At 34.8% G+C, this 25,141-nt stretch overlaps 1 protein-coding gene across 2 annotated transcripts in view; it reads right to left on the reverse strand.

Moving 5' to 3' along the window:
• Nucleotides 1–5,544: 5,544 nt before the first annotated feature.
• Nucleotides 5,545–25,141, reverse strand: part of slc16a2 (solute carrier family 16 member 2) — a 45,126-nt gene continuing 25,529 nt past the window's right edge. For both annotated transcript variants that reach the window (XM_084132753.1, XM_084132752.1), the window contains exons 2-7: nt 23,395–23,539; nt 18,033–18,510; nt 13,530–13,673; nt 12,720–12,948; nt 8,368–8,611; nt 5,545–7,260 (exon numbers count right to left, since the gene is read on the reverse strand). In XM_084132753.1, coding sequence (XP_083988879.1) covers nt 8,391–8,611; nt 12,720–12,948; nt 13,530–13,673; nt 18,033–18,510; nt 23,395–23,539 — 1,217 coding nt within the window. In that variant the 3' untranslated portion in view covers nt 5,545–7,260; nt 8,368–8,390. The remainder of the gene's footprint in view (nt 7,261–8,367; nt 8,612–12,719; nt 12,949–13,529; nt 13,674–18,032; nt 18,511–23,394; nt 23,540–25,141) is intronic.

Consider the following 25,141-nt stretch of genomic DNA (forward strand, 5'->3'; position numbering starts at 1 on the left):
AAAATATAAAAACTTCAACCCAGGAACTGTGCACATTGAACAAAGAAAAACCATTGACTTGTACCTGGACACTAAAGAGGGCTCATGATATAGAGTCTCAGTCTACATTACATTATCACTGGTGTTTATGATTTATATTAGTATTCCTATGACGTAAAATCCATATAGCCAATCATATGTAGGCTACTTTATAAATTAAAATTAATATTTCAAAAGTATATTTTACATTACATAGTATCGGAAAATTACAATACTTTTGTCCTCCTAATTTCTTCACTTGCAAGAAATTATGGAGAATTTATTATTATTTTGGAGAAAAACACCAGATCACCATGCTGATCGCATGAGCAAAGTGCGCACTTTTCTTTAAATCACGCAGCACAAACAGAATGTCTAGGCTACTTAATTAAAGTCTTGTGCTGTTTTATAAAGGCACAAAGCCATATCATAATTTCGATTTTAATTCGTTGACAAAATATAACGCTAGAGACCTTTATGTAAGGCTATACATTTTACATCTCAAGTGTTGGGAAAAGGGAGAAGAGCGATTTCGGCAAAAGGCGGATTCGAACTCGGGTCGAACGCATCCAAAGCTACTTTCAAACACCTCACGCCTTACGACCTATGCCACTGTAGATATATAGTGGTGGGTGTATTTTTGCTAAAAAAGACAGGCACTTAGTGCAAATATACGCTCCATTATCGGAAATGTAAAAAAAGAAGGATTTTTCTTCCACTCGCTTGGGCAAAAATCTCTTGGTGTGGTGGGGGCTCTCAATGGCGCCCCCCAGCTGTTTGCGCCCTAGGCGACCGCCTAGTTTGCCTATGCCTAGAAACGGCCCTGGGACTACATACACCTGTAACCACATTGCATAAAAATTTAAATAAATATTTGAATTTACTAACCGTTTTATAAAAGCAATAAGCCCCGTGAAGCCGTGGTTTACAGTGAATTTCGAACATAAGGGTTATTGTCAAAACTTGTATTATTTGAAATGTAAAGTTGATCAAATCGCCATTTTTAACGGTCATTTTACCTGATGTTGTTTTAGAAGTACGTCGCTGCTACCTAAACAACAGAGGCTAAAGTTTTATTCTAACATCAGAATATTCCGGAAAGATTTCAATACATTTTTTCCAAAGAAAAACATTTGCAATGTTATGTAGGCATAACCAGTTGATTAATATGAACCAGGATAAAAAGAGTAGTAATAATGCTACATTTTTTTAGATCAAGTCTTGCACAAAAGGCTTAACCAACATCTCAAATATTTCCTGTAAGTTCATGGAAGTTTTCCATTTTTTTTTCTCGCTAATCTTAACATTGCACACACACACACACACACACACACACACACACACACCCTTCAAAACACTTTAAATAGCTCTGAGTATAGATTAGTTTACTCCGCAGCTCTCAGAGCAGAAAGGACTGTACAGAATAAACGCGTATAATGAAAAGTCATAATTTCTCTTGACTTAGGACATAAACAGGCCTTTTTTCATCCATTTTGTTTGCAGTGGGGCCTGGTTTCTTGCAAAATGCAGTTTAAAATATTAAAGTCCCCCTGTAGTCAATCATGTTATCCCTTAAAACTCATCTTTAATCACCAAAATGAGACATTTAAACGTTTTGTCCTTCAAAAAAAAAAATCTTCATGCCTTAAAATAGCTTGAATGTAACTCGACACCCTTGCCTCATTTAGTATACACGGTTCTATGAATATGCAAATGAGCCCCGCCTCCACTCACTCACTCAGCTCAGAGATCCACTGGTTGACGATCACACGTTGATCTGATTGGTTACAAGGTAGTTTGTGACGTCAGAAACACCAGCGATTTCAAAGCGTGTTTTTGAGACTGTCTTTGGTTCACTGCAGTTTTAAGGAGGAAATACTCAGCAATGGTGTCGACTTGTGAATTTACACATGGTTTGTCTATTAAAATTAGCATATTAAAAACACCACATAGACACATAAACAACATTAAAAAAATAGATTTTTTTAGACTTTAACAATCATGTTGTCAATGAATTGAGAGCAAATACTGTTACAATTGGCGTGTAATATGTTTATTTGTTGGTTGAATAGAAAACAAAAATTACAGGAGCAAAAAAATATTTTTCACATGAACACAAAATTACATTTCTAGCAGCTCAGCTTCAATAATCCTTTAAAATCCCTAATTTGTCATGATGATGAGGATGATGATTGAGGTTCAGAAAACAAGTGCTGCAGTTGTGTGAAGTGAGAACAGTTGAGTGAGACAGAGAAAAACAATGCGAGGCGTTTTACTGCACTTTACGGACCTGTCATGGTAGTTCAGAATGAGAAATGGCTGTTAATTGAAGCCCTATATCGCCTGTTTCAGGCTTTATAGCATGTGTCGCTATAGTACACGTAAGCACCGGGTGGGACAGACACTCTCAGACACAATATATACAAGAGGTCACTGTGTTTGACCTCTCCCCGACCCCTAGAGGTCAACTCTGGTTTATCCATGTATGCATATATGAGAAATGTACTTAAATGTAAGTACGGTTTTTGTTGTGTTGACAACTGTAAACGATATAATTGAGACGCCTGGTGGAAATGCAGTTTAGAGTATTTTGTGTGCAGACACATCAGAAAGTGCAGAAAGCAGTCAAAAGTATCGATCCCAAAGCTAAAGAGACCTTTACTGTGTTTGCGCATCGGTTCAACATTTACAGAAAAATAAAGATTATTGCGTCCCCTAGATTAGATTCCTTTTGCAATATGCAGGAAAACAAATAGATGAATAAAAGTAGGATATAAACTGGCCTTGAAAAACAGCATATATTGAAATGCATCAAGTGGACGGGATAAAAAGGCAGTTTTGTGAGGTAAGAAAAAACTGAAATTGTTGTTTTTATTGGTCGTCATGTAACAGTATTCGCAACCTTTTTGTACTCAAGTGAGATGAAACAGGATAAAAAAATATTTGATGATGCAAAAAAAATAAAAATAAAATGTTGCACAGTAATTTACTGGATCATATAAAGTTGAACATTACATACCAGAAAGAAGTTGGGTGGTTGGAGGTTAAAAACTAAAACGATTTCTCACAAAAGCCTTAATCTTTAAATGTCTAGACGGTTAAAATGAACTAATAAAAGACAAGAGAGAGAGAGAGAGACAGACAAAACACATTCCCTACATACAAGTTTGGCTGAAACTGGACAAAAGCATTAATGGAAGACATAAGCGGCGTGAAGGCAAGAGCATCTGAAATTAACAGATTAGTGGGAATGTCACTCAATTAGCATTTGTTAGGACCATCAATATTTGACATTATTTTCATTTTCATAAATTAAGCATTTTCCTGCCCTATTATTATTACTGTAATGCAAAAAACATCTCAGTCTCGTTAATGTAATATGAAAATGATTGTCAGATTAGTTGCATTGCCAATTATATATATATATATATATATATATATATATATATATATATATATCATTATATTTATTGGATTTTTAATATGAACTAGATGTTTTTTCTTGAGGTCCACCCAAATATTCATGCTCTAAATACCATTATTGATAACAAGTGTTGCATAACAGAGATTTATGAATCCAGCGTGCAATAATACGCAGGCGGGTGATGAAAAATGAAAAACGTCTGCACTCCCTGAGTTTCTGAACGTGTCTGTCTGTCTCTCTCGTTCTTTGTCTCCGTCTCTCACGCATATAAAAACACACCCTTCAGTAAAAAAAATGGCACGACCAAAACTCTAAGGAGAGATTTTACCGTTTGGATGATCAGGTAGAGAGAGACACAGGAATCATGGCTTTCAGATCCATGAATCCGCACAAACAAACCCACTGCAGGAGACTAATCAACACAACAGGGTCCGACAGTGTCATTACGTAACCATAAAACAGACTTCTGAGGTATGCACGATTACTTCTCTTTCCAATAAAGACATCAACGCTGCTTGTCTGGTTTCCAGTCCAAATACAAATTCTTAAATCAAGATGCATTTACTAGATAAGTAAAATTAGATAAGATATTATGCCTTGTTTTCCGGGGGAATTAATCAAAATGAAGTGAGTTTTTGCTTAAAACGAGCAAAATGATCTGCCAATGGGGTGAGAGAAATAGTTAATTCAAACAGAAACAAGATTATTTTTCTTACCACATGGACAGATAATTTTGCTTGTTTTAAGCAAAAACTCACTACATTTTGATTTATTTCCCCAGAAAACAAGACATGTCATTTTACTACTTTAGTAAATACATCTTGATTTAAGATTTTTTTTATATTTGGACTGGAAACAAGACAAAAATACTAAGTAAGAAAAGCATTTTCTGCAGTGAATCAATCAGTTCAGCTAAACAAGCATCTTTAGCCACTAGAAAACATGATCACACAGTACTAAAATCTGAAGAGGTGTCTAGTGGTCTGGTGAAACCTGCAGGATTGAGGCAGTTTGGTTAAGATCGTGACCATATCGTTTGCTATTTAAGCAGGCCATCTAATGAGTTCTGAGAAAAATGTACCCGAAACGAGGCTAATTAGCTCATACGGACAGAAACCGTTGGGGCTTCTGGGAAATAACCGACAAAAGTACAGCATACGTGCAAAAGAGAGAAACTACAGCTCTGTTCCAAATACTAGCGAGACCGAGACAAAATCCTAACCATCATACAAGTGCACAAAAGACTGATGGGAAATGCTCTGAAGAGGCAAACGGCACAGTTTTACAGTTTGATATAAGCATGTTTCTACAGACCAAGTCTAATTTTTGTGTCTGTGCACAACAGCGCAAGGTGAATGTGGAGACAGAAGAGTCCACTAGGTGGCGATACGCAGCTGTGATGTATTGTGCAATAGTCGAAGAAGAGATACAAAACAACATGTTGGTCCAAGAACCGTAAACAAAGCAGCATATCAATAGGATTGGGTATCATTAAAAAATGTTCGATACCGATACCGGTTCCTGAACGATACTTTTTTTTATACCAATTTTATTAAATACGTTTTTATCAAGATTACATTAAAGGAACATCCCGACTACCCTAGCCTAGCTTAGCACAAAGACTGGAGGTAAACAGCTCCAGCTAGCATACTGCTCCCAATAAGTGACAAAATAACGCCAACATTTTCCTATTTACATGTTGTGATTTGTATAGTCACAGTAGTGGCAGTGCTTCGCCTTCTGAGAATATAGTTCCCAGTATGTATACGGTTAGAAGATGGCTGTGTCTCATGTGACCTTGTTATTTGTACACGCTGAGACTATACAAATCACAACATGTAAATAGGAAAATGTTGGCGTTATTTTGTCACTTATTGGGAGCAGTATGCTAGCTGGAGCCATTTACCTCCAGTTTTTGTGCTAAGCTAGGCTAGCGGTGGGTGCGTCAGACAGAGTTACGGCACGCACGGAGATGAGAAGGGTATGTGTGGACTTATCTAACTCTGGGGGATACGGTGAATAAGATAAAGTCCCAAAAAGTCGGCGTGTTACTTTAAATATTACCCCCAAAAAAACTTTTTTTAGTTTGTTGACTTTTTTTTACAGACGTATAGACTCATATAGGCCACTAGGGTGTGGAATATACTGTATGCCTCATCTAAATCAATATTTATCTTAGATGAATTGTTATATCTCACTGGTTTTTGGAACAGAGACTGAGAAAAAGCTAATGACTGCTCTCACCAAACACGTCAGACATGTTTAAGTTATCGACCAAAACAAAGACACAATCAACAGAAAAAAACAGCTTCAAATGTCATGTTCTTCACATAATAATTCACTAATACTCATAAACATGGCCCACTTTGTGTAATACTACTGTGTTGTTTTGCTTAGAGCAATCTGTTCTTTCCATTCTTAAACAGAATCACAGATGTGACAGTTTTACAGTTCAGATCACGCTTTGATTGTCTTCATAAGAACCTCAAAGTCCATTCAATTCAAATGCCAGATTTTTTTTTTTTTCCAATGTAACAAACGAGACACAATACATATAACCAAAATATAAATTCTTAAAAAAATACAATAAATGGGAGTCAAATGTGGAAAAAAGACACATATTTAGATTTTAAAAACATAGTTCAAATGTAGTGATTCTGTCCTTGAGTGGATCTCACAAAAAAAACAAAAAAAAGTCGATATATGTCTGGGTCATATTTTACCCTAAAAATAAGAAATTATATTTTGCATAAACGGTGCACTGAAAAAAGAAATTGGTATAGGATTTACATCAAAACAATTTTCACTTAGAAATGACAAGTAACACATTGGATTAAACATGACGTTTTTAAGTAAAAAATAAAATAAAAAAAGTATTTTCTCCTATAATCTGTTTAATTTACAACTTCAAAAAATATTTTTTTATAGTCTGGTATTCGTTGTACTGATTTAATTTATTCATCCGGATTTGATGACTTTGTTTGCTGTATTGTGATGATGAAAATAAGATTGTTTTCGCATTATATAAATTTGGTGGAAAATGTGCTTAATTGTCACAAAGCAAAACCAAACAAAAATTATGCAAAATATAATTTCGAATTATTTTCTTTATTGATTCCTAGCTCTACGGATGTTTTAGTTTTCGTCTGGCTCAAGGCTCATGGCACAGTTTGTGAACTCCTTAGTGCATAGCTGATCACTGAACTAAATCTAGGAGATATAACTAAGGACAGAGGATTATTTAAAAACAAAAAAATCCATAAAAATGATTCCTCGTTTAATGTGCATTTCTACATAATTCATAAGCGATACGCTAACAGCTTCGGTACGGTATGCTAAAATAAATCACGGCTGAGGTTATCAATGTCGATAGCAGAAAGTGCACGAAGAAAGACGGATTTTTCTCATGAAATATTACGCTAAAAAAAAACTAAAGCATACAAATCTGATTTGCATAATCTAGAAAATAAATGGAAATAAAGATCTACAGTATCAAGCTCTTTTTCTCTGTAAAACACGTCAAATTGATGAAGGTTTTGTTTCCTTTTTAAAGGTCCTAATTGAAGCGATGGCTCCCGCACTACCTGAGCTCTCCGTTCAGTTTCCGCTCGAACACGAGCCGGTGATTTCGGCACGGATCCGCATTGGGAAGTCGTTCAGTCGCTTCGGGAGCTGGTGGAAACGGCAGCGTGGGATTGGACGATCACATCTCCTCTCCGGCACAGAAGAAGAGCAAGGGGGAAAGCCTTGAGACCTCGAGTTTGATTAGAGACAAGCAAAGAGGAGATACACCATCTCTGACACACACTGATGAATCCCTGCAGAGAGAGAGGAACAACAGACGTCACACACACACACACACACACAAGCTGGGGTGCCAGTTTTTCATGTCACACATCAAATATTAAGCTTGAGCAGCCCTTCATCTATCTCAGATGTAAAGAGTCAGAGTCCAAAATTAACTTTTTTGGCAATCACAAGCCATTACAGTAATACTTTATTTTACAGTGTCCTTGTTACATATGTTACATGTACTTACCGTAGTAATAACAGTCAATTATGCATAATTACATGCAACTAACCCTCATCCTAATCCTACCCTAACCCTATAGTAAGTACATGTAGTTGATTAATATTACTCAGTACTTAAATATATAATTATACTGTTACAATGACACCTTAAAATAAAGTGTAACCCATTTCTAAGCATACATGAAAAGTGTATTTTGCAATTTATTTATTTTCGTATATAGTGGACCGCATTGAAAACCAGCTATTAAATAAAAAAACAGGAATACGTTTTTGAATTTTTTAACAATTTAAAAGGAAGAAATGTTATTTTTTATACTGTAAAACAAATCTGAAATTTACGGTAAAAAAAAAAAAAACAGCAGCATTTTAAGTTTGACTGATTTAACTTAAATTGATAGTTTAAAAAAAATTAAGTGATATATGATGTTAAAATACCAACCTTCTGAAATACTAAAAATATATATATTTTTTTTACCTTTATAATACACTGACAACCACCAAAAATACACATGTGGTAAAGAGAAAATCACATGATAAATCGAAGGCCAGATACACATTACAGTTCAATTTGGGAAATTTTCACCTTTTAGTGTTTTAGTGTTTAATCCTCTTCTGTACACACATAGCATATATATATATATATATAAACTAATATTATGACAAAAGCACATAACGAAATGACAAAAAATTTAACTACAATTAACATGAAAACTAAAACTATAAAAGCTCTGACTGGCAATTCATGTTTTTTTCCGCTGTAAATTTTATATATATATATAACACTATATAGGAATATAAGGAAGCTTATCCGTAGCCAATTAGCATCTTTTTAACGCAGCATTTTCCAGTCTTTTACTGTTGAAACTGAACATGATTTTTACGGTAGCTGCTACCTTTGTGTGTGTGTGTGTGGGCTTCATATGTGCGTCTCCATGTCGGTGTATCCTGGCAGCATGTCTCCGTTGGAGCAGTTCTTCAACATCTTGTCCATGCTGGGGTCGTCGACCTCTTTCTGCCGCCTCTGCGCGCGCCGGTGCACCAGAGGCACGAAGAACATCACGATTCCCCCCACTATTGGAGGAATCCCAGCCAGATAAAACGCCACGTTGTAGTTTTCAAAATGGTCGCGAAGAAGGCCTGGAAAAGAAGATGTGATGTAGAAAAAAGAACAGATATGAGAGATGAAACGACATTATCACAAAATGTTCGATGAGGTAAAGGTCTAGTTCAGGCTGAAGAGCATCTCATATAACCCCATGAGAATATATTTAGATATAAAGGAAATGTTGTTACTATTATTGTTGCAAGCTTTAAATAACTGATTATTAAGGCATTCCAGAGGTCAAGCAAATATATATATATGTATTTGCTTCACCTCTGGAACAGGATGAATGTGTAGTATTTATATATATATATATATACTGTATATATATTTACACATACTATATCCAGAGGTGGTTATTTTTTTTGTAAATGTTTAATATTTTCCTCATATATTTATATTATTTATATGATGAAAATATTAAAAAACACAAACAAATTGAAATATACATTGTCCATTGTCTATGTGTAAAAAAATAATAAATAAATTATATATATATATATATGTAGCGGGTCAAGTGGTTGAGTTGGGAAGTGTATCTTTAAGGCCGGCTGATTATTTGGATCAGGTGGCGTAAGCGACGCATCCCTTTAAAGGTGTTGAGAGGAACAGAAAAATGGTGCGGCGTGAGGGAAGAGTGAGTCTCTTGGTGTATCGGCTGTGCGAGGGGGAGAACCTCGGTTGGGCGTCTGCGGTTACGGTGTCCAGTAAATGGTACCGGCAGTGACGAGCCTTCAGAAACTTGCTTTCATAATAGCGAGTAGTGATCTTGCATAGGTCTTGCAGCAACCTCGGTCTGGTGTCTGCACTTATGGTGTCTAGTCAATGGTACCAGCGTCTGCGTTTATGGTGTCCAGTCAATGGTACCAGCAGTGACGAGCTTACATAAACTTGCTTTTATAATAGGGAGTAGTGATCCTATAAGAGTTGCAGTAATAAACAACACTGATGAGAGTGCGCACAGTTATTAGTCATCCACACCACTTAATTGTATTGCTACGGGGCATACAGCGTTGATTCAAAGAAAAACGAGGATTGCCTACGTCGGTCACTAGCCACTGTTTTTCCTAAGCTTAATCATTCTGTTGTATTCTGTATCTCTTGTGTGTGTGTGTGTGTGTGTGTGTGTGTGTGTGTGCTTTTGGAGCGGCTACTCTCTGGATGACCCGGACTTAGTTGGGCTTAGGATTGAGCCCTGCTTGTGGTATCCTATTCATTTAAATGTTGTGTTTGCTTTATTTCCTTGTTTATTTTCTGTTTGGCAGTCATACTTCCAACATTCGGCCGATGGGCATCGAGCAATATCTCCTTTAGGAACAGCGTCTATTTTGTGATGAAATGTTCACTAGTGAAGTGTGAAATGCTGTGTTAGTGTATGTTTGCACGGCCGAATTGGTTTGAAGTGTTTTTGCAGTGTTTTGTGAACAGTACCTATTTATTCAACTTTATGCACTGTAGTTTTGATATTGTTAGACTTTATACCCTGTAACTCATTTACTATGAGGCTTTTATTCACTGTGACCTATTTATTGTAAAATTGTTTACTGTTACCTGGGGGGACTATTTGTCTGCCCTGATTGCCAATTTTTATATTTGTGAGTGTTTAATAAATTTATAATTGAGTACATCAGTCCCATTTCTGTTCCTTCATTGGACGCAACCTGCCTAATTATCTAAAAGGGGAGCGTGGGTTTTTGAGGTCTCTATTCTAAATATCCAAATTGTGCGTTGGAGCGCCCCCTAGGGGTCACATATATATATATATATATATATATATATATATATATATATAGAGAGAGAGAGAGAGAGAGAGAGAGAGAGAGAGAGAGAGAGAGAGAGAGAGAGATGTTTTTGTGACATTTGTGCACTGTTTAAAGTGCGAACTTGTTTTCTTTCTTTTTGTTACATGATTTATATTTTAGATATTTCTTGGAGGCGTAGATTTGGTTTGAACATTGGGGGGGGGGGGGTTGAAGTTTGGGTGTGTGTATGCCTCCTGATTTTGTGATCATGGTATAAATATTGGGGGGGTTGTAATGCATAGATTTAAATATTGGGGGGGGTTAACTCCCCCCACACACACACACAAACTACGCCCCATACCACATACTAGTAAAAAAAAATGTGTGTGTGTGTGTGTGTGTGTGTGTGTGAAAATTAAACATCAAAAGAAAAGTTAAAAGAAAATAAAGATCTCCTTTAGAATAACATAAGACAGAGATGAAAGTAAATGATGAAAATGTCATGTTGACTTTAAATAAAAAGACAGCTAAAGAATGGAACTAATGCGATTAAAATTCAACTGAGACTCCGCACTATGACCGCCACATTAAAATGCTCTCGATTTCAATATCCTTCTCCAGGGGTTTCAATGAGGCTTGAGGTCTGGAACGAATCTCAAGCAAAACAACTACACCAGCGGTTCAGACTCTGGTAAGATTCTCCCCAGACTCTGATACAAAAGATATAAGACCACATGAAACTTAAATAAATAAACATTTAGAAGTCCGATCACGGTTCCAAGTGTGTGAAATAACAGCATGTGACGGCCAATCCAAACCTAGCCGTAATGCTCCTGCCGTGAAGGCCAACGCTTTGAAACGAGATCCTGTGAATGATGCTCCAGGTTCTCAGCGTTCCTGAATCCGACCCGGAGTTCTGACAGGTAACGTCAGTATTTTATAAATGAACCTTGAGACCTGCAAATATAAGGTCCATTTACTGGAGTACAAGTAGATGTTATTATGTCTAATTCTTCAAAATGAAAGCTTGGATTTGGATTGGGAACTGAAAACATATGGAGACCGTCGCTGAACAAGAGCATTTATGTCAACAGTCCAAAATAAATATGCTCACAGGGAGACCTTGGAATTTACCCTCCAAAATAAATCTTATTCCTGTCCACCGGACGCATAAACTGGGAAAACACTTAGCCTGTTGTGTGTGTGTGTGTGTGTGTGTGTGTGTGTGTGTGTGTGTCTTCTCTGGGAAACGCAGCCAAGATCAGCATGCTGGCTGATTAAATCACATTTTCATTATTTATCTACAAGTTTTATATAAAGATTTTATTGTGTCTTTAGATGGACATTAGTTACACTGCATGGAAGAGAGGAATTCCCTTGCAGCACACAGACCATTGAGCAAAAAATAAATAAATAAATTATATATATATATATATATATACACTATCATTCAAAAGTTTGGGGTCAGTAAGATTTTTTAATGTTTTTGATACAAGTCTATGGAAGCTTGTTTCCACCACAGAATAAAAAATAAAAAAGGTAATTGCGACTTTTTTTACTGACTTTTTATCTCATAATAGCGTGATATAAAGTCGCAATTGTGTTATAAAGTCCATTTCTAAGAAAAAAAAGAATTGCAAAAAAAAGAATTTTTTCTCAGAATTGCATGTTCAAATCTCACAATTCTGACTTCATAACACGCAATTGGGAGATATAAAGTCAGAATTGCATGATATAAAGTCGCAATTGCGTGTTATAAAGTCAGAATTGTGAGATTTGAACATGCAATTCTGAGAAAAAAAATGTTTTCCATAGAATTGGACTTTATATCACGCAATTCTGTCTTTATAACACAATTGCGACTTTATATCACACAGTTCTGACTTTATAACACACAATTGCGACTTTATATCACACAATTCTGACTTTATAACACACAATTGCGACTTTATATCACACAATTATGACTTTATAACACACAAATGCGACTATATCACACAATTCTGACTTTATAACACAATTGCGACTTTATATCACGCAATTCTGACTCTATATCTCGCAATTCTGAGAAAGTCAGAATTGTGTGATATAAAGTCGCATTTGCGTTTTATAAAGTCAGAATTGTGTGATATAGTCGCATTTGCGTGATATAAAGTCAGAATTGTGTGATAGTGAATAGTGAGATGTAAAATCACAATGGTGAGATAAAAAGTCTCAATTGTCTTTTTAAATGTTTTATTCTGTGGCTGCACGTTGGCACTTGTTTATTGCCAAAAGTTCACCCAAAATAAAAAAATCATCATTTGCTCACCCTCATATTATATCACATTTTTACTGCAACGCATTCGCAGGACTTCTAAATAATCAGGTCATATGGTTCATATGAAATATGGCCCCTCACCTGCGAGTGGTGGTCCGGCTGTCATGGGTATGGCCATGAGGCCGAGGAGGTATCCGATGGCTTGAGACGCCTGCATCGGCCCGACCAGCTCGAAGGCGATGGGGGCCATGATGGTGATGAAACAGCCGTCACAAAAACCCATCAGTACGAAAACCACCACCAGACCCTCGAACGTGGCGCACTGAGGTATCATCATCGACATCAGACCCAGCAATATGAACGAAGCCACCTACACACACATAAAACACACACACTCATCTAAGAACGTAGAAAGTTTGATCTATCAAATCTTAATTTAATCTAATACATTTAAGTAGGGCTATTATATACTGTGTCATATATATATATAAAATAATAAAAAAGAAACCCTGTCAGCTGGTATTATTATTAAAGGTTAAAAATATAATATATACTTTTAAAATATAAAATATATAAAATAATATATAATAATATAAATATAATGTTTTTTTATTATAATATGTTTTATAATATTTTAATAATATACGTAAAAAATATAATAAATATGTAGCCTAATATAGTGCACATATTTAGCAAAATACTTATAAATACAAAATAGCTAGCCCTGTATATATTGAGATCATATGAAAAAGATTCTCATCACTAATGAGAAAAACTGATTCAAAATTTGTTCCACTTCTAGAACAAGCATATAGACCTTGAGAAACACTGACGCCACTGATGACCTTGTGACCTCGAGTGTCTCTGATTTCATTTCATGCTCTGGCGGCATCGCATCAGCGTTGCTGAATTCTTCCGGTTATGGAAATATTCATCACAAACATTCCGTACCTGCAAGTAGATTTTATTTACTCCGGGAATGAGGTCTCCGATCTTCCCAAACATCAGTCGACCGACTCCAGACGACGCTCCGATACACACGAGCAGAATCCATTCCCTCTGAGTGTCTACAAACCGCTCCTTCACATAGCTCATCTGTACCGACACAGGACACACATCAGGAGATTAACATTACACATGCACAATTATCTGTCTTTCTGTCTATCAATCTATAATGTCTGTCTGTCTGTCTGTCTATCAATCTATAATGTCTGTCTGTCCATCCATCCATCCATCCATCCATCCATCTATCTATCTATCTATCTATCTATCTATCTATCTATCTATCTATCTATCTATCTATCTATCTATCTATCTATCATGTCTGTCTGTCTGTCTGTCTGTCTGTCTATCAATCTATGTCTGTCTGTCTATCTATAATGTCTGTCTGTCTGTCTATCTATCTATAATGTCTGTCTATCTATCTATGTCTGTCTGTCTGTCTATCCAATATAAAAATAAAAATATGAAGCAGCACAGCTGTTTTCAACACTGATAATAATCAGAAATGCTTCTTGAGCAGAAAATCAGCAAATTAGAATGATTTCTGAAGAAACAAAATGCTACTGAATCTGAAACAGAATTTCAGGAGATCCCACAGACAACATGAAACTCAATAACGTGACACCAGGCGTTAATGACGCTGAAAATTAAGCTTCCCATCACAGGAATAAGTTACAATGTAAAACGTATTAAAATAGAAAACAGTTATTTTAAATTGTAATAATATTCCACAGTATGTTTTGATCAGCCTTGTTGAGCAAAGAAATAAAACAAAACAAATCTCACAAACCCCGAACTTTTGAACGATAGTCTGTCTGTTTGTCTAACATCAAATGATCTTTTTATAGCTCCACTCCACAGTATCTTGTCCAGACACATAAACATTAATCTCTGCTTGACATAGAAGTGCTAGTTAAGTGTGATTCCCGTGACTTGGTAACCACCGCTGGACTGAACGGCTGGCTTTGTGTGGCCATCGTCTTCATCAAAGCCCCTTTTCTTCAGCCTCGTCAACCACGCCATTAATGCGGCTCTGTGCTGGGAACACAGGAAAGCCAGCTATAAGTTGAATATTTCCGCTCATAGACGCCCTTGTTGAGGTCATGGGGTTAAAAATAAAAAAATCCTTTAGAAGCGTTTCCTGACCCTAGAGATCACAGTCTTTTGAAAACGGCTTGAATGAGAAAACCTTAGGGGCACTTCAAAAGCCATGAGATTTCACATTTAGGTTTAATGCGAAGGAAGGGCTTTCCTATTTCACCACAGAGCGGCGAGGGTCACACACACACACACACACACACACACACACACACGTACAACAAAAGCCGGGACAAAGTGTTTACTTCTGTTCCGAAGCCTGAAAAAACACGACTGAAGGTGGAAGAGTGAGACTGAGGCGAGGGGGGAAAGGTCTCTCTCATTAACTTTATATATACACACACACACGAGCTCAGAAACACATCTGAAACACACACACACACATGTTGGCTAACTCGCACCTAACCAAATAAACACTTGCTTCAAACACATACCAACGTTTTGACATATATCAACACAACACAATTGCAACAAATGCTCACATAAACACACACACACACACACTTCCAGTTTCCTTAAATCTGTCTAAAGCCTGCATTACATCTCACTACCGCTCAAAAGTCTGGGGTTGGTCTGATTTTTAATGCTTTTGAAAGAAGTCTCTTCTGCTCACCAAGGCTGCATTTAATTGATCAAAAATACAGTAAAAACAGTAAAAAAATGGAAATATTATTATAATTTAAAATCCCTTTTTTTCTATGTGAATATATTGTAAAATGTAATTTATTCCTGTGATCAAAGCTGAATTTTCAGCATCATTACTCCAGTCTTCAGTGTCACATGATCCTTCAGAAATCACTCTAATATGATGATTTGATGCTCAAGAAACTTTTTGATGATGATGCTTTGATGAATAGAAAGTTAAAACAAACAGCATTTATTTGAAGTAAGAATATTTTTTAAATAATATAAATGTCTACTGACATTTTTTCCAGTAAAAAATAATAAATTTTACTGTAAAAAAAAAAAAAAACTAAACATTTAAAAAAAAATCAGAAAGTTTGCTACTGCGCAACACGGCTAATTTAAGCACATCTCCATTAACCACACTCTGAACCATTAAAGGTCTTGAATTACTGTGTTTTACAGCGAAAGAGAACGCTTTTCTTTCAGCAAGACACCCTCTTATATCATCACATTTTATGGCCTGTTTACCCTTAACTGTGGCCCAAACCCTATTTCTGCACTCAGTCCAGCAGCTGGAAACTAATTCTAAGCTTAAATTTGCTTTGAAAAACAAGCGAGAGCGAGCAGCGTTACGGCCACGCATGTCGGGTACCCGAGTAAAAGTATGTCCATCACTATGACAACAGAGAATGAGTGAGAAGGAAAGGTGAAACAAGGACAGTCTGACCTGAGATGACACACGCCGAGTTAATAATTCATCATCAACATGTGTGGACTCATCACATAGGCTTTCTGTCATGCAGCATGCAGTAAATATTTCAGCTCACAGAACCCTAAAACATTATTTATGCATGGGCCGGGCGCGTCGCTCCTATAGCCTCCACTTTCTGAATGTTTAATGCACACCGGCTCGACTCACTGTAAATCGGTTTTGTGTTTATAAAATGGTAAACAACAGCCTCTGCAAAACAGCAAATATCATGTTTAATATTCAGTCCAGAAATTAAAATGGACTTTTTTTATTATTAATAACTAAGCTGCATTAGCATGCCAACAAACAATAACTGCCTAATTCTTCAATTTTTAATGATTTATTGACTAAGCAAATAAGGATTTGGCATTGTAAATAAAAAAGTAGAGCTACTGCAAGTTTCATACATAAATGATGTGCTGAAACTGAAAAGTTAGTTTCAAAATCAAATCAAAAACAAAAATTGTCATATTTAGTCATCCTCAAGTCAAACAATTAAGAAGTCAAACACAAATTAAGAAGTGATGTTAAAACACACTTTTTTTTATATGCAACAGTCTTATTTTAGTAATAGGCCTATTTATATACTATTATAGTATTTATTCATATTCTGAATTCTATTTTTATATTAGGAGCCTTTAGAATTGCATAATGGGGCACTTTAACTAAAACTAAAAAATGAAAACGGAAAATAAAAAATAATAAAAAATCTTAATAAAAAATTAGTGCTGGGCAACGATTAATCACGATTAATCGCATCCAAAATAAAAGTTTGTGTTTACATAATATATGTGTGTGTGTACTGTGTATAATTATCTTTTATACATAAATACATACACATGCATGTATATATTTAAGAAATATTTACATGTATATACTGCATATATATTTATACATCATTTATATTATATATAAATATTTTATATATAAATAACTATTTTTTCTTAAATGTGTACATGCATGTGTTTGTGTGTGTGTATATATATATATATATATATATATATATATATATATATACAAAATAATTATACATAGTGCATGTATTTTAGATGCGATTAATCGTTGCCCAGCACTATAAAACATATAACAATGATTATGCTTTCTGTTCATTGGATGAAGTGATTAAATAATTTTACTATTAATTCTGGTACAGTCAATTATAAAATAATTCAAACATTTATAATTAATTATAATTCATTATAATTCATTATATATATATATATATATATATATATATATATATATATATATATATATATATATATCTTTTGAGCTAATTTGCTACAACACAAAACTTTTATTTTGGATGTGATTAATCGCGATTAATCGTCGCCCAGCAAAAATATAAATATAACAATGGTAACAAAACAGCACAGAACACAACTCACCAGATGCACGTAGGGAACGAAGTATACACACATATTTGTGTCCCTGGACCACAAAACCAGTCACATGGGTAAATTTTTTGAAATTGAGATTTATACATAATCTGAGAGCTGAATAAATAAGCTTTCCATTGATGTATGGTTTGTTAGGATAGGACAATATTTGGTCGAGATACAACTATTTGAAAATCTGGAATCTGAGGATGCAAAAAAATCGAAACATTGAGAAAATCTCCTTTAAAGTTGTTCATTTATATTCGCGATTGTGCTGCATTCACTCACAAAAATACATGTTTTATATATTTACGGTAGGAAATTTACAAAATATCTTCATGGAACATGATCTTAATATCCTAATGATTTTTGGCATAAAAGAAAAATCGATCATTTTGACCCATACAATGTATTGTTGGCTATTGCCACAGATATACCCGTGCGACTCGAGACTGGTGACGTGATCCAGGGTCACATATTATGTAAACACAAACTTTTATTTTGGATGCGATTAATCACGATTAATCAGCGCTAATAAAACAGTACAGCACTCACTAAACTAATAAAAACAGTATTGAGAAACAGCACAGAACTCACCAGGTGCACGTAGGGAACGAAGTATCCCAGAACCGCAGTGGCGACACCGAACGCCCAAACCCGATAGGTCAAAACACTGAACACTCGCACGTTAAAGTACTTCCTAATTTTGCCCAGGCTCTTCTGCCACCGGCTCGCCGACTCCAGTCCTGACGGGGGTCCATCCATTCCCACGCCCGGCATCGGGGTCATCCCGCTGGGCATGAGCGGTTTAAAGGTGAGGGCCAGCAGAGACTGGATCAGCATGAAGATGCTGAGGATCTGGAAGGTTCTGGGAAGACCCAGCGGTCCCACCACCGTCTTCAGGAGCACCGGGAGCCCCATCGAGAAGAGGCTGCTGCCCGCCGTCACCACACCGTTGGCCAATCCCAGTCTCTGCCGAAAATAATGCCCCAGGATCACCAGAGACGGCTGGAACGCAAACGAGGATCCGCAGCCGAACAGGATCCCGTATGTGAAGTAGCGGAGACCCAGCGTGCTGAAGAGAGAGAGAGAGAGACGAGACGTGAGGAACTGAGATCAAACCAGCACCTTTTTACTTGTTAAAGAGAATTGCTTCACTGACATACTATTATATTTATCAATTATAATAGTATTATTATAACATTCTACTATAATACAGTAGACAACATTTGAAGTGGATCAAAACCTTTCATCAAAGTTATACATGAATTTTGAACAAACCCGTTCTTGCTTTATAGGACAACTTTGATTCACTTTTTTGATCCACTTCAAATGTATAATAAAACACTATAATACTATATACACATACAATACACATATATCATTATATACTATTATATATTTTTTTTATAAGCAATACATTTGTTACCGTATTTGTTAATCTTTAGTAATACAGCCGTTCATTGTTTGTTACTTCACAGTGCGTCAATTTTTGATTTTAGTAATGTATTAGTAAATGTTGAAATTAACATTAACAAAAATTAATATAAATGCTGTAAAAGTGCAGTTCATTATTAGTTCATGTTAACTAATGAACCTTATTGTGAAGTGGTACCTACTTTTTCTTAATTTTAAGAAAATTTTGATTTTATTTTCGTATTTTCAGTTTAAGTTTTAGTAATTTTTTGTGTGTTTTTGCCATTTTTATTCATTTGGGATTTTTAAAAATATGGATATATCGTTTTTTTTTAGTTTTACTAAAAACAAAGCATATACCCCCAGCATATTTTGTTGCATCTGAACATGCAATATATCAAAAGAATTCGGACGGGCGAAAATCAAATCAACCTGCGAGAAAAACGTTAAACCTGCGGCAAATCTTTCAGAAGATACTGATTATTAGATTAATAATTGATTATTGAAGATTAATATTGAAAACATCCAGGAAAATCCATTGTGTCATAAATTATGGCAAATTCTGTCAATGGCCAGGAGAGGGTTAAATGATATATATATATATATATATATATAGTATTCTTGATTTAATTTTGTTCTGTGTAGTTATTCTAAATTTGTCAGTTCAGTTCAACAGTTAATGGAAAAAAATCATAAAATAAAAAATATTTTACAGAACAATATTTTGGGGGGAAATGCACAAGGAAAGAATTTAATAACAGATATTTTATAGAAAAAGTTTTAGGAAAACTTCGATTTAATTTTGTTCTGTGTAAATAGTTATGGCCAGGAAAGGGTTAAATTATATTTTTCCCTGTATGCTAAAATACACTTCTTTTTTCTTTTTCCACACGACTCCTGCAAGACGGCTCCACACTAGTCTGTCTGGAAGTCATGTTTACGAGGTGCTGGATCGATACAGGCAATTTTTAAGCTGAACTAGTGATTTATTTTCCAAGTATTTCACATCCACATGCCCTTTGACCCGAAGCCAGAGAATGTGCGACACACGCCTACCAGGAGACATTATTTGGCTAATGACCAGACACACATTTGCATAAATGATGGATTGCGAGTCCTTGCGAGATCCTGCAGGAGACACTTGTGTTCAGAGCCTGAGGATAGTGTGTGTGTGTGTCAGTGTGTGTGTGTGCATGCACTTGTTAGCATTCGCGTTTGTTGAGTGTTTCAGGCTCTGAAACGCAGCAGGACTGTTTTTCTCTCTCCCACCGTTTCTAACAACAGCAAGAGCTTTTTGAGCTTGGAATAAAACCAGCACTCGGTGCAAATGCACAGGATCTCAGAAAGAGGACTGTGAGAAAACAATGAGGAGGAAAAGAAGGGAAGAGAAAGAAAGCAACGATTACATAAATGTCCCGCTGTCCTACGTGTGTGTGCGTTCTTCTTCTTCTTGTTTAAAGCGTTTTTCGATGACCTTTTACATGAGCACTTAAGGAGGCTGAAGGTGATTCGTCTCCTGAATTATGCTTTCCTCTAAAGACATGAAGACAGGAGACTGACGGACATCTGGCCAGTGGAAAAGAGAAACAGAAATGTGCGGTCTGCCTCAAATAATCTGATCATCAAACATTTATTATTATAAGATTTTGTTTATAGAAAAATGTTGTTTTTGGATGAATGACCAAGAAAAAAATCATATAATAAAAAAATATTTCACAGAAAAGTATTGTTTTTAGAAAAATAAACAAGAAAGAAATAAAAAAAAAATTATTCAAAAGGGAAAAAAACATAATAATAAATTATTTACAGAAAATTATTGTTTTTAGAAAAATAAACAAGAAAGAAATAAAAAATATATATATATTAAAAAGGGGAAAAAACATATATAATAATAAATTATTTACAGAAAAGTTATTGGTTTTGGGAAGAATGCACCAACAAATCATATAATAAAAAATAAAAAATTATTCAAAAGGAAAAACTTCATAATAATAAATACTTTACAGACAAATATTGCTTTTGAAAAAAAAAAAAAACATAAATCATATAATAAATATTTTACTGAACAATATTGTATTTTTTTCTATAAATACACATGAGTAAAAAATCATATAATAATGAATATTTTACAGAAAAATACATTTTTGGAAGAATTGTTTTGGAGAAAAATAATTGATTTAATTTTGTTATGCCATTTTTGTCAGTTCAGTTCAACAGTTATGATAATTAATTATTCATTTTAGATAATTTTATAATTTAATTACATTTTTAATTCAAAAGGAAAATACATATAATAATAAATACTTTACAGACAAATATTGTTTTTGGAAGAATCATATAATAAATATTTTACTGAACAATATTATTTTTTCCCCCCAATAAATACACAAATATTTTGGAAAAATACACACGAAAAAAATCCTATAATAATAAATATTTTACAGAAAAATATTGTTTTTGGAAAATTGTCAAAATATAAAATATTTTGGAAATACATTATTGATTTCATCTTTTTATGGCATGTTTGTTAGTTCAATTCAACAGTTATGAAAATGTATAAATTAAAAAATGCATAATATGACCATAAACAATAAACATTGTTTTTTTCTTTTTTGGGCATTAGCAAATGTACAAAATGCAAACGTCAGTGCAGAAAGCATCGTTCAGCGCACTGTGACCTGTATATCTGTGTGGATGTTCACACACCTCGAACACGGCTTCATGCATAGCAGCAGTTCACAGCTCACACACACTTATATATAGAATATAAAGACTGCATTGAGTGTGATGAAGCTGTGTACGTCATGTACAATTTAATACAACTCAAATTAAGAAATTCTATGAAAAGATGCAGTGAAGAACATATGAATGATCACTGACTTCTTTGTCTAGTCCATACCATAGCTGGCTGAGCATTCTGGGTAAAATAAATGTGCTTTGGAAAGGCTGAAAGAATTTAAGTAAACATAAAATCCCAATGCATGGTTCATTCTCAGGAAATTATGTAATTTGCGTGTCATATTGCAGAGGACAGTCATTAAATATTTTCTTGATTTAATGTTGTTCTGAGTAGTTATGCTAAATTTGTCAGTTCAGTTCAACAGTTAATGGAAAAAAATCATCATAAAATAAAAAATATATTTTACAGAACAATATTTTGGGGGGAAATGCACAAGGAAATAATTATTTAATAACAGATATTTTATAGATTTTTTTTTTTTTTTTAGGAAAACTTTGATTTAATTTTGTTCAATGTAAATAGTTATGCTAAATTTGTCAAATATAAAAAAATCAAATTTAAAAATAAATATTTTGCAAGACAAATTTCTGGAAAAAATGCATTAGAAAAAGAAACAAAATATTGTTTTTGTAAAAATGCACAAGAAATCAATCATATAATAATAAATATTTAGCAATATTTTACAGAAAAAAATATTTAATAACAAATATGTTATAGAAAAAAATTGTTTTAGGAAAACTTTGATTTAATTTTGTTCAATGTAAATAGTTATGCTAAATTTGTCAGTTCAGATAAACAGTTATAGCAAAAAAATCAAATGTAAAAAATATTTTGCAAGACAAATTTCTGGAAAAATGCATTAGAAAAAAATATATATATATTGTTTTTGGGAAAAATGCACAAGAAATCAATCATATAATAATAAATATTTAGCAATATTTTACAGAATTTTTTTTTTTAGAAAAATGCACAGGAGAGAATCGTTTAGTTTTTTTGAAAATGTTTATATAATTTTGTTCTGTACCAATCAGTATATAGGGATGATTAGGAGGCCATGATGGACAGAGGTCAAGGGGCAAATTTGTTCAGGATGCCGGGGTTCGTTTTCCGAAGGACATCCTGGGATTTTTAATGACCACAGAGAGTCAGGACCTCGGTTTAACGTCTCATCCGAAGTTATGGTATATGCATCAGTTCAGTTCAACACTTACAGAAAAAAATCTGACAAAAATGCTTTACAGAAAAATATTTTTCTTCTGAAAAATGCACGAGAAAAAAAATTATGTAACAATAAATATTATAGATAAAAATATTGTTTTTGCAAAAATGCACAAGAAAGAAATCTTATAATAATAAATATATTACAGAAAAATATTTTTCTTCTGAAAAATGCACAAGAAAAAAATAATTTAATGATAGATATATTATAGAAACATATTGTTTGATTTCACTTTGCTCTATGTATATAGCTATGGTATATTTGTCAGTTCAATAGTTATATCAAACGAAAAAATTATTTAACAATAAATATTTTTTCCAGAAAAATATTGTTTTTAAAAAGGAATATTGACTATAATGTGGTGTGATGCAACGGTATATCTGCTATACTTTTGCACTGATAACCAACATTTAATCCCAAATCTCTGTGAATATTCAACTAATGGTTATGGTGCATGGTTTATGTTTTTGGGGGAAATTTCTCATTTAAAGCACATACATTTCAAATGTACAGTGAAATGTCTAAAACAGCAATGTGCAAAGGATTTAAAGAAGAGAAACCATGAAAAGGAAGAAGGCATTTACGTGGCGAAGGAGCTGGTGAGGAGGCCGAGGAAGGCCACGAACGCCCCACAGACGGCCGTCTTCCGGCACCCGAAGTGATCGGTGAACATGCTGACCACCGGAGAGCAGAAGAAGATCATCCCCATCGCCAGAGCGCCAACCCATGCTGGAGAAACCAGAGAGAGAAACATGTGATCAATAAATGATAACATACAGCACCAGAACTCTGCTATTCTGAGCTATTCTGTTGAGGATGGCTCAAAAACACGTTTAAAGGGGTGGTATAATGCCCTTTTCACAAGATGTAAAATAAAAGTGTGTGTGTGAAGTTTTAGCTCAAAATACCCCACAGACATTTTTATATTGCATGTTAAAATTGTCACTTTTTGAGGGTGAGCAAAAACACACTGTTTTGTGTCTGTTCCTTTAAATGCAAATAAGCTGCTGCTCCCGGGACAGGGGGCGGAGCTTCAACAGCTTGCACTCACACAGACATGCACTGAAAATGTCAAAAACTTTTAGCCTTTTATGTTCAAACCGAAGTCAGACAATGATGGAGAGACTCAAGAAGAAGAGACAACATGTAGAAGCAACAGGACATTTCTGAATGGTTAGTTGATGAATTTATGAAGCTGATGTGCAGTTATCTTCTAGTCAGATAATCTATAATCGTGTTCAGGGGGCGGGGTTTATGTAAATTCTAGGGTTGGTGATGTCACTAACCCAGGAGGAATGTGGTGTAGTCTCTACCAGCCGTTTGTTGTAGTCCTTAAAAAGCGATTTCTTTAAAAGCAAATATCTCCCTTTGCTTTGAACTTTGAGTGTTGTAACTTTGCAGATGTTGTTTATGCTCAAACAGCAACATTACACACTAACTAAAGTTAGAAAAGTCAAATCATAATCAACCACCTCTTTAAGGACCATCAGATGTTCTACAAATCGATGTACTTTTGTGCCTGAAGCAATTCGTTTATGTAATAAATTTAGTTTGATTGTCATTTTTATTATCTTTGTATCCCCTTTTTTTCTCCTTTTCTGATCTCTCACTTATTTTTGTATTTATTTTATGTATTTTGTGTAGTTTTGAGTATTTGAATGTGAAGCACCCTGACTGATTAAACTAGATTAATAAACCTCTAAACTAAAAAACTATTCTGTTGCTGGGCCAAAACCAAAGAGAAACATGTGATCAATTAATGATGACATACAGCACCATAACTCTGCTATTCCGTTGCTAGGGCGTTGCTATGAGGTTGCTAGGTAATGTCTTATACTGTCCCCGAGTCTCTAATGCTCAGTGTAAGTCTGTGTGATATTTTTGCATGTTTAATTGCAACAACACACAAACTATGCAAATCCCAAACCCTAAGAGTGAGCGATAGAAACCCGTACAATAAGATCATTGATCAAATAATCAGCTTTGAGATTCATTTGTGTGCATCGACTTTACTCATGTGATGGATGTGTGTGTGTTACACATGCATGCACCCAGACTTTCTTTGTTCTTGGTTCGCCCAGAGACACACAGATGAAAGTCCATCGTCTCTGTCTTTAGAGAGCTGGCCGCTCGCAATCGATGTCAAGCGCAGACAAACACACACACTGCGTGTTTTCATGGTTCAAAGGTAGTTTAATGTCTGCAGTGTGTCTGGAGTCTGAACACTGGTTCAATATTTGACGCTGATCCGTGTGTGTGTGTGTGTGTGTGTGAGTATGTGTGTGTGTGTGTGTGTGTGTGTGTGTGTGTGTGTGTGTGTGTGTGTGTGTT

This window comes from Abramis brama, assembly GCF_963993115.1.
Source record: "Abramis brama genome assembly, chromosome: 13".
NCBI lineage: Eukaryota > Metazoa > Chordata > Actinopteri > Cypriniformes > Leuciscidae > Abramis > Abramis brama.